Genomic DNA, 10,933 nt, shown 5'->3' on the forward strand with positions numbered 1-10,933 from the left:
CTAAATCGCGAATTTAACGTGGCACGATTATCTTCCACGTTCTTCCTCGAGGTCACCGTGCACGGTCCTCGCCATTAACGCGGCCGGTTGGATACGCGGCTTTGCGAGAGAAAAATATATACGTTCGTACCTTTAAGGTAAGGTTGAACTTGACCAACCACCGAGCGACTGGGCGAAATCGGCATGTGGCGTTATTTTTATCAAAACGATTTTCCTCGGGAAATCGGGTCGAAGAATCACGATTTTTCGAATTTCTAAAAATTCTAAATTCTAATTCGAAGCCTATGATACGTTGCATATAATTTATCCATAATTTTTAAAATTAGGAATGGGATACTCGAAGCTTCCAGAATCCATTACAACAATTTAAAAAATTGTGTTATTATTAAGAATCTCGGTTTGAACATTTTCAAAGATCGACGATCATTAAGATTTTCGTATTCTTAACGAAATCTCCTTACCTAAGAAAAGAAGAAAAAAAATATGCTTCTCGAGAGTTTCGATATCCCATATAAAGTTTCAATTTCGAGTTTCGTAGATATAAAAAATTTTAGAATTTTAATTGAAACGCATTCAAAAATAGACGTGTGTCCATCTATATCTATATATCTATAGTGATCTATAGTGCCAACCAGCAGATTGTTCAACGCATAAGGATTTTTTTTCCTTTCCTTAAAACGTGAAATGCGGAAGAGCATCGCCCAAGGCGGTTTCGATCCACACACATACGCGAGCGCACGCACACACACACACACACCACACATGTACACGAACAACGCTTGTTGAGCCTGCCTCCGGTCAAATCACCGGTCTCTGCCTCTTCTATCCCCCTATTTCGACCCTGTTCATTGTTGCATTCGTGCATGATTGGGCACGAGCTTCGCGAAATAACACATTTAAAAGGAAACCCGGACCACGCACCATTTCTGGAGCGGTAATTCTGTCCCGATAACGTTACACGTTGCACGGTAATACGTACTTACCTCGATCGACCAGGCATTAACATATCTGGTTACCTTTGCCTAGCGTGAAAATACTTCGTGGTATCCGTTGTTGGTTTTTCCATCTATTTCGAATTGGATGATTTTAAGTCCATAGTTTTAACACTTGATGTACCATGATTGATTATAAAAGTGATTTGTAAATAGATTCAAACTTATGCATTTTTCGATATCGTAACACAACGTTGTGATAAAATTTTTCGAGGATTTTTTTGTTACGAATTTTGGTGGAAATTCATTTTCTCATATTCTTCGTTGAAACATAGAAGAATAGGAAAAATTAAGAGAGAAAAAAAAACAATTGAATTTCAATTTTTTCAATTTATCGTATTATTCCTATTAAAAATTATAAAAAAAAAAGTGATTGATAACGAATATTGATTATACAAATTGAATCGTTCATGCTATATGTATTAAGAAATAGATAGAAATGAATCAACTTTCCCCTAAAAATCGTAAACATAAAGAAAAAAAAAAGAAAATGTATATAATCACAATTTGTGTAATTTTTATAATTTAATACAATAAAAATAATTAATAGCATCTAATATTCTAATAAATATTACAAATTTAAAATGAATAAATCAAATACTATGTTTTCTATGTCAAAAAATTCTAGAAAATCGCTTTATCATTTTAGTGTCATTCTCAACCTTACCGATTACCGAGTACAGAATAAGATTATAATATTCGTAGTGGTTAGAATTAGAACTAAATGAAATTATGAATACAGATAAATTATTATATTTATATTATCTATGACACTTTTATTCAATGAAAAAATTAAAAATCAATTGTTATTACGTTTGTAGAAAGCAAGTTAAATAAAAATAATTTATATACAAATATATTGTTTAAATCAACAATTATAACTTTTCTCCAAAACAATACTCCAAAAATATTCCAAAAATGGTAAATTTTAATAAATTAATAACAATAAATATTTTATATTAAAATATTTATTCAAAATTTATAAATAATTATATACGATGTTATATCGACACTGACGGATACCTATTGTTCTTATCCATTGAGCTATATTTATCTAATAGAAGAAAGCATAATTTCTATGACTGGCTTAGTGTTTAGATATATCGAAACTATACGTATTCTTATACAATTTCTTATACAAATCACATTTAAAATACATATTTTATATATAAATATTCTAAAATATGTATATTCTGTTCGTGAATATTTTAAAATACACATGTTTTATTCCGAAAGTTATGTCGGTAAGTTTTTTAGCTACAGTAGACAGTCAGTCAGCTAATGGATAAGTTATCTACAAGTGATAAATCATATTTTTTTATATGAATGCTTTATTTAATTACGCATGGAACAAACTAATTTATATTATTTAATATATAATTTATAATTGTATTAAGGATATGATTATAAATAATAATGATTTCATCTTGTAGAAATTATTGCAGATTGGAGATCTATCCACATCTCATCTATCCTTTTTTAACGAAAAAATCTACTTATTTTCAAATAAATTCTTTTTTTTGCGCGCATTTACACATTCAAATTTTTTATCATTATGCAAAACAAACTATTGCGAAAGCAAATCTATTATTTACAATAATTTATCTTCACTTTTATAAATAAAAAGATTAAAAACTTTATAATAATTATATCTTTTAAAAATAATTAAAATCTTATTATATTTGCATGAAATTTATTAAAATTTATTATGTCTTTTAATCGTATAGATAAATTATTATATTTTCGAAACTATCTTAATGATCAAATGATAATTTGCATAAATAAAAATTAAAACGGTAAAACATATATTTAAAATAAAAATTATATTAAATTAAAATAACAATAATTTAAATCTGATTTAAAATATAAATTTTATAATAACAAACTTTATAATACAAATCATTGCTAATACGTAAATACGTAATACATAATACGTAATACGTAAATACGTAATACGTAATTTGTAAAACGAAAAAAAGTTTAAAAGATTATTTAATTTTGATAATAATGCTTAATAAATGATTAAACAAATTCATACGAATTAAACAAGGCTTTATTATACTAGTAATAATATGTAAATTATAATAAAATACCTTATTAATAAAAATTTTCTCAAATATACTTCTAGCAATGTAACACATCCACTCGCTACGATTTTCAATAACAGACTGACGCCATGTAGAGAATTATTTCGATTGGCTCGACCTGCGCGGTTTATTATTGTTTTGAAACCGCGTGAAAATTGATGTATTGCGTTATATATATTCCAATAGTTATTTATATATGTTCGAATAGTTAATTTCTATAATATCGAAATCCTAGGAAGACATATTTATTAAAAATGTAATAAAAAAAGATTATTATTGTAAATATAATAAAAATAAATTATTAAAATTAATTTATCATGTACAATAAAAACAGTAATTTTTTGATTGGTTAGAATTACGCGGTTTTTTTTTTCTTTTAAAACCGTATAAAAATTGAAATATTGTATTTTATAATATTTTGTAATTTATTATTTAATTATTAATTTAATTATTGTGAAAATATATGTTATAATATCAAAATCCTAAAATCATTTATTGAAAATATAAAATATTTTAACATATTTTATTATTAAAATTATTAAAATTAATTTAACATATAAATTAATGAATTGGAAAAAGTTAAAACATATAAAAATGATTCGTAAAATTTGCATTATTTAAAAAAAGGCAAAACGAAATAAAATTTTAATATTCATATTATAATAAATAAATTTTTGAAATTTATTATATAAAACTAAACGAATTTTAAATATATTATTATAATATTTAAAAATATATTGTAAAAATAAAATAATAATTTTATTATTATAATAATAATTGATAAATAAAATATTAAAAATAAAATATTAAAAATTAAAAATTAAAAATATATTTTCAGTCATATATTTTATTTATAACTTTATATTAAAATTTAATCCAATATGCATATCAGAAACGTTATTTTTTTAAATGATCGGTATTGCGGAATATGAAACGCAAAGTTCTATAAAATGCTATCATAAATAAAATGAAGATTAAAGTAAAAATATAAATTTATTTATTATTTTCAATATCATTAGGAGAAGTATTATTTTAATGTATTTATTTTAATGTATATCGTTTTGTGTTAAATGCAATTTTTCTGTGTAAAAAGTCTAACCTAACAATGTAAATAGAAATCATTTCTTTTCAGAAATATGTAATTTTCATAATACTGAAAGAGTTTTCAACTGAGACTATTGTGGATTCATATTTAGTGAATTAAAAAATAAATAATAAAAATGCAACGAACAAATTTACCTATTGTATCAATGCAATTAGATTCTTCTATTGCGATAAAAATAAGTATGGGTGGATCAATGTTTCAAGAAAGGACATTAATGGGTCGTTCAGATGTGTGGCACAAAATTAAAATTTTAAAAGGAACTGAATATGATAAAGAAACAGTATTAAAAGCTATATTAAATGCTATTGAACCAGCAGAATTGATCCCTGTGAAATATCAAATCAATGGAGAAGATACTTTCTTTTTGGCTCGTAATTGTGCTCATGCTCTTGACAAACTATGTAAAACTAATTTAATAATCAAAAATCCAGAAGGAGATCCACTGATCTTAATTGTTACTTTAGGATTTGCATCCATTCATGATCTGAAAATTAATCTTCAACCTTTACTTCTGACTGCTTTGACCAAAAAATATGATCCTAATAAAAAAACTCTGGATCTGGAAGAATTTCATAAAGATCCTGACATGTCTAAAATTGCTTATTGTCCGTTATCCCAACAGAGAACTTTTAATCATGTTTTAAAATTAACAAAGACTGCAATTGCCACAGTAGAACACTTAAATCTTCAGAAAAATGAATTGTTCAATTTAACTCCTATAGAAACTTCTAGTTTGACTTCCATAAAATATTTGGATTTGAGACATAATAATTTAATTGCTATGGAAGCACTTACCCCTTTAAAAAATCTCTGCATACTGAAATTATGGCTAGATGGAAATCCTTTGTGTGAAAATTATTGTACTTCAAAGCAATATATAGATTCTGCAATGAAATACTGTCCTAATTTAATTCAATTGGATGGAGTTTATATTAAAACATATGGCTTACCATTGACATATATTAATTACTTTAAAAATGAATCCAGAGAAGAATTAGTTAGCAAATTTATTAACCATTTTTTCAATCTATATGATCAAAGTGATAGAACAATTTTAAGAGGATTATATTATAAAAATGCATTTTATTCTATGAGCTTTGGAATTCCATCATCTATGGCTCATAAAAAAAATTTAGTTCAATTTACAGCAAATAGAAATTTATTAAAAACTGCAGACCTAAATAAGAAACGACAACATCTTTATTATGGACAGGATAATATTTTAGGTGGTTTAAAAAGATTACCACGATCCTATCATGATAGAAAATCTTTTGTATGCGACTTGATATTCGACGATAACAAATGTTTAGTAATCTCGATTTGTGGATTATTTAAAACTATGAATAATTCGTCACAAGTTCTATGGTTTAATAGAACGTTCATTCTCCAAGCTGGCCCTGATCATGAATACAATATCATAAATGATCAATACTATGTAAATGCTACTACAGAAGAAATATCACCAAATAGTATAGAAACAAAAATTTCTTACGACGAAATCGTACCATCTTGCTTTAGCTCGAGTGAGAAAAAAGAATTATTGAATAAATTTACAGAAATAACTTCATTAAACAAAGATTGGTGTCAAACATATTTAGAAGAAGCTAAATGGAATATAAGAAAAGCGATTTCAAATTTTATGAAGGATTATAAATCTTCGGCTATTCCTGCTGAAGCATTTTCAAGATAGTATTGTTTTTTAGGTTAATAATGAAACTGTAAATATAGAAAATATATTAACTTATAGATTTTTTATTTTTTAAAATGAGATACTCAATTTAATGCTTTAAAAAAATATATATTTTCTCAATTCGTATTATTTTGTGTTATATGTTAATATTTATTAATAATTTAAATATAATTATCTCATAAATACACTCTATTGTTAACTTGAAACTTTGTTCAATAGATGGCACCATAATATGAATTCTGATATAAAATAAAATGTAAATGCATCTTATTTTATGAAATACGTTATTAAGAAAAATATAAAAATATAAAATTCATCTACAATAAACTATTTTGAATTTAATATATTTTTTTTTATTTCTATAAATATTAAAATAACCTATATAATTCACATTTTTTTATAATTTAAATAGCATTCATATAAAAACGGAATCTATCAGAATTTCTAATTCAACGCTATAATAAGAAATGATATGGCTTCGATAAAAAAACGTGATATCCTTGACAGAAAAGAATTTTTTCTCTCTCAAGTAATTCTATGTTAGAATACATTCAATACCATCATAGATCAATGAGCGTGTCGTGATGTTACTCGTCTGGCATTTAACAAAACCCGAGGATGTTCACTGACTTCATCAAAAGGTTATACATTCAAGGATTACATTGATTGTGGGAGACAAGTGAATGAATCAAAACATTTCTATTCCCTCTCTTTTTAAATATCGTTAATACTATAAATTGTTTATCTAATCCTTGGCTTAAATCATATTTTACATTCTTTGAATGCTAAATGATTCTTATGATAGAATATAATTGGATATTTTAATAAAAAATCTAAACATCATAAAATATTATTCTTGTAAAAATATTATTAATCTTATAATTAATTCTAGTAATCGATAAATTGTGAATTCCTATAAAAACGTATCCATGTCAACAGTAGCAAAAATGACAATCTATTGAATTAACATGAACGTCTACAAAGCAAATAAAACTGTGGATGAATGAAACTTTGTATGTGATTTATAAGTTAGAAACTCTTTCAAAGCAAGATTTACCACGCTTAAAAGGTTACATGAAAGATGTTACTCATGAATAAGATCATTTTATAATGTACTTTTTACTTAAACAATATTTCAACTACTTATTTTTATTGTACGTAAAAAATTTCTTCAAATTTAAAATGCAGAATATAAAAGTAATTTTGTTTCTCTTCTCTCAGATTTACTGGGAAAATTGGGCAAAAGCGAACCAGAGATAGCGAACGAGCTAAACGAACTATCAGGGCTAAATAATCGTCCTCACGTTTTCCTTGAGATTCTATCTCTCAGAAAGCGCTTCCCATTGCGCAACCAGGCTTCATTTCCTGGTTCCATCGCAAGAAGATGCTACGAAGGAAAAAAATTCGCCTGACAATAACGCATGTTACGCGATCGTACGTGTTAGTCGAGCAACTCGCTTTACTAACAATTACGAGACCTGACGGAGCATATGCTTAGCGGTATAATAAAATGATTATTGTGTGAGATCGTTGGCAACCTCCCACGAGTATTTTGTTTGGTAAAAAAAAAAAAAAAATAATAATCGACCCTCACGATTATTTCAGGTTATGTGCCCATCCAATTAAAATTTCCTTCGATCGGTTCGTCTTGGCTCTCGTATTGCTTTCCTGATTCGTCTTTCTCAAAGTTTCTCGATACGAAATCCAGATTAAGAATTGTTGGACTTTGCGTGACATTGATCGCCGATTTCGTAACATTAAACAATATACAGATCATAGATCAAATTCTGATAATTCATCAAAGATTCACGATTTTTATTTATTTTACACAGTATTGAGTGTAGACGAATCATTATTTTGAGAAATAAATTTTTTCTACTATCAAAATGGATTCATTGAAATTTCTATTTTTAGAATAATATTTTATATTTTTTAACTTAGATGATGTGAAATTTTCTCTAATGATATTCTTCTATCAAAACTATTTAATTTATATACTTGACGAATGATTCTTGAGATTTTTTTTTAAAGGAAAATCGAAGATAACATGTATGCCATTGTCTACGCATCATTCGACTTCTTCTATTGCATCGCGAAAGTAGTTTGATCTATTGAAGAAATAAGAGAAGAAAAAATCAGGCTGCGAAAGTGGTGGAATGACAATGCCTTTGAAGCAATTTGTTTCAACCGAAACGCCATGAGTTAAACGATACACGAAGATGCCTACCATCGATAACACGTCAGAGAAAGTCGAACTATATCGGTTCTATGGAAATTTTATGCACGAGAGAGAAGTGTAACGGTGTTAGGATAGAAAATAAAATGACAAGATTCAACCGAGCAAATAACGCATCCTTGTGCCAGATTCAAGTCTGTAACGACACATTTATAGCACGAGACCGATCCTACGATTTCGTAATTACGACACGGACCATGGTTTGCGTTTCGTTCCTGTCGAACACACTCGTTTCCTATCAAGGATCGACTTTCATGAAATTCAATTAAAAAAAAATGAAAGAGAAAAATTTATAGTAACAGATCTTTTGTGAGACAAAAGACTCGAAAGAGAACACAAGTAATTTCGTGAGATTTTCTGCGAATTAAAATACAACCAAGTTGCACCATTTCTCCAGTAATGAATGCATGCTTCCTACGCTTCTTCCAATTAGCCTTCTGATCCGTTCTTTCTAATGAAACTTGCCTCCAATCACGCAACATCCCGCGCTTTCATCAATTTCCCTCCACTGTTTATTTACATTCTAATGTTTTAATACTTTTTTCATCTACATCAAAATCTGTGAAATTTTCTTTTCTCTTTCTAAGAAATAGAAATAATTATTTTACATATTTGCATTCACCATTTTTTCTTCTTCTTCTTCACCATTTTTTCAAATAATCATTGGAAATCCACATAACATTTAATCCGATCATAATTAATCTATTTAATTAGATTTATAAATTTTTATTCCTTTTATGGATTTCAGAAAATTATTAATAGACTCATTGATTTATTTCATGTGTTTACATATATTATAGATGTGATATATAGATGAATTAAAGTAATGTTACAAAAATAATTATATATATTTAATTAAATATTCGTTTCAACAAGAATTAATCTGCACAATCAATTTGACCGATTTGGTAATCATTGAAACTTCTCTTTTATTATAAATCTTTCATTAAATTTGATCAATGATCTCTTGCAGGTAAATTTCTGTTTCTTCTAAATCAAGATAAAATCAAAAAAATAAAGAAGAAAGAAAGGGTCCATCCAGTTACATTTGAAGTAAGACAGGAAATTCTCGCAATAATTTTTTCCAAAGTCAAGACGAAGTTCATCAGCCAAGATCTTGCCTGGAAAGAATTCAGTCTGTCGTCTGGAAAGTCTCTCAGAAGTGGCCGCTTGTATAACTTCCACGTTCCAAGCCGCCCCAGAAGGCTTCGCGTTTATGCAACTTTACTCGAGGATTCGCGCACGCACGACACACTGTATCATCGTCGTGTGTGCTCCGGTGAAAGTTACGTCCACTGACAACGAAGCATCAGGCGACAATCCGTTGCCATTATCAAATCGGAAATTAACCGTTCGAGCATTGTTCACGGTTCCTCCAAATGGTACCGATCGTCTTGATTTTTAAACAGAATCAGATTGCATTTGTGAGAAATATCAATTGTTCTGTTTTTTTTAATGGAAATAATATCGGGAAGAATACGACCGGCTGCGTTCTCGATAAAAAGTGGAGCACTTCCCATTATTTTCTATTGGAAAATTACTCGAAGCTTACCAATAAGGTCTTTGTGCCATGGGAAAGATTTCTCTTGGAATCTCTTGATTGTATTATTATAGAAATGAAAATTGATCAATGTTCGAGTTTAAATTATCGAACGTCTGAATTAAATGTGATTCCATAGAAATAGATCTTATCTAATTTTCTTCTATTTAATTAGATTTATCGATGACCACTAAGAGTTAATCATCTATGAGTGTTAAAATTTAAAGACGATGTATACATGATGACTAGGTATGGATTACATAAGAGAATAGCGGCGAGTGGATAATTCTTGTTTTCGCACGGAGTTACACACTCTGTCACAATAACAAGAGGCCCGTAATTAAGATCTCGAGAGCGTTAATTGTACTTTGTACGAGATTTTCGATTTGTAAATCATATTCTCGCCATATCAATGAATTTATTTCGAAATAAATTCATATTTTTTTTTTTACACGTCTTCTTCCTACTACTAACGAAAGAAGACCTTGCCTGCAATATTAAGAAAATTAATCTTCTATCGATACACTAATCAGATCTTTAATTAACCAACCTTGTTTTCAACTCGAATCGTTTGTATTTATAGATAGTTCTTGCTCAATTAATCGACCGAATTATCGATTTATTAATATTACGAACATTAAATGTTCGTCAGGATTGAGCTTTAAAAGTTTTTCTTATTGCAAGCATTTTTATATATTTTTTTTCTACTGAAATAAATCTTTTAAATATATCGTAAATTTTTAAATTATAATAAATTCATAATTAATAACAAATAGAAAAAAAAAATACCTATTTGAAATAAGATATTCGTTATATTATTTCAAATGTATCTAGATCTGATATGATGTAAATGGTGCAACAGTTGACTCGACAGGATCTACATAAGAGGATAACGAGTCGCTCATAGCTCGGGGGGCACGGAGAGCATCGGTTTTTAGGATGATCACCGAAGAGACGGACGAATCGAGTTCGCTACATAGAGGATGCCTCCTCGAGCGCTCGCCTTTTGCTTTCACTTTCTCACGTGGCGAAGACTAGGAGAAATATCCCCTTCCCCCGTGACTTATAGAATCTTCGTGAATCCTCGAGCACGAGATCGTTGTTCTATCTTCGGTGTTCGCATATGCAATCGTTGCACGACTATATAATTAGCTCTCAGGTAAATATTTATTCCTTAAAAGTCTGGAATTAAAATTAAAAATCGATTTCGATCAGAATGTACACAAGGGAAATAATTATTAGAACGTGTAATTCTCTTTTTTTTTTTTTTTTTTTTTTTTTTA

The 10,933-nt window shown here is 28.1% G+C and overlaps 1 protein-coding gene and 1 long non-coding RNA gene across 4 annotated transcripts; one reads left to right on the plus strand and one right to left on the minus strand.

Moving 5' to 3' along the window:
- Window positions 1–365: 365 nt before the first annotated feature.
- On the minus strand, window positions 366–1,333 carry LOC102677494. 2 transcript variants are annotated; one of them, XR_004150990.1, is made up of 2 exons: window positions 984–1,333; window positions 366–461 (listed from the first exon to the last, which is right to left on the minus strand). It is a non-coding gene; the product is annotated as an uncharacterized LOC102677494 (long non-coding RNA). The 2 variants fall into 2 exon arrangements; XR_422288.2 differs by having other exon boundaries at window positions 775–1,154.
- A 2,632-nt stretch (window positions 1,334–3,965) lies between these two features.
- On the plus strand, window positions 3,966–5,928 carry LOC102677351 (nuclear RNA export factor 1-like). 2 transcript variants are annotated; one of them, XM_006619302.2, is made up of 2 exons: window positions 3,966–4,103; window positions 4,212–5,928. In XM_006619302.2, the coding sequence occupies exon 2, from the start codon at window positions 4,300–4,302 to the stop codon at window positions 5,872–5,874; it is 1,575 nt and encodes a 524-aa protein (XP_006619365.1). In that variant the 5' UTR covers window positions 3,966–4,103; window positions 4,212–4,299; the 3' UTR covers window positions 5,875–5,928. The 2 variants fall into 2 exon arrangements, with proteins under 2 accessions (XP_006619365.1, XP_031368110.1); XM_031512250.1 differs by having other exon boundaries at window positions 3,969–4,103; window positions 4,195–5,928.
- The last annotated feature ends 5,005 nt before the right edge of the window (window positions 5,929–10,933 follow it).

The sequence above is a fragment of the Apis dorsata genome, unplaced genomic scaffold (assembly GCF_000469605.1).
Source record: "Apis dorsata unplaced genomic scaffold, Apis dorsata 1.3 scaffold_407, whole genome shotgun sequence".
Lineage (NCBI taxonomy): Eukaryota > Metazoa > Arthropoda > Insecta > Hymenoptera > Apidae > Apis > Apis dorsata.

Coding starts and splice junctions, on each gene's coding strand:
- LOC102677351 (XM_006619302.2), top strand. CDS start 4,300: ATGCAACGAACAAATTTACCTATTGTATCAATGCAATTAGATTCTTCT.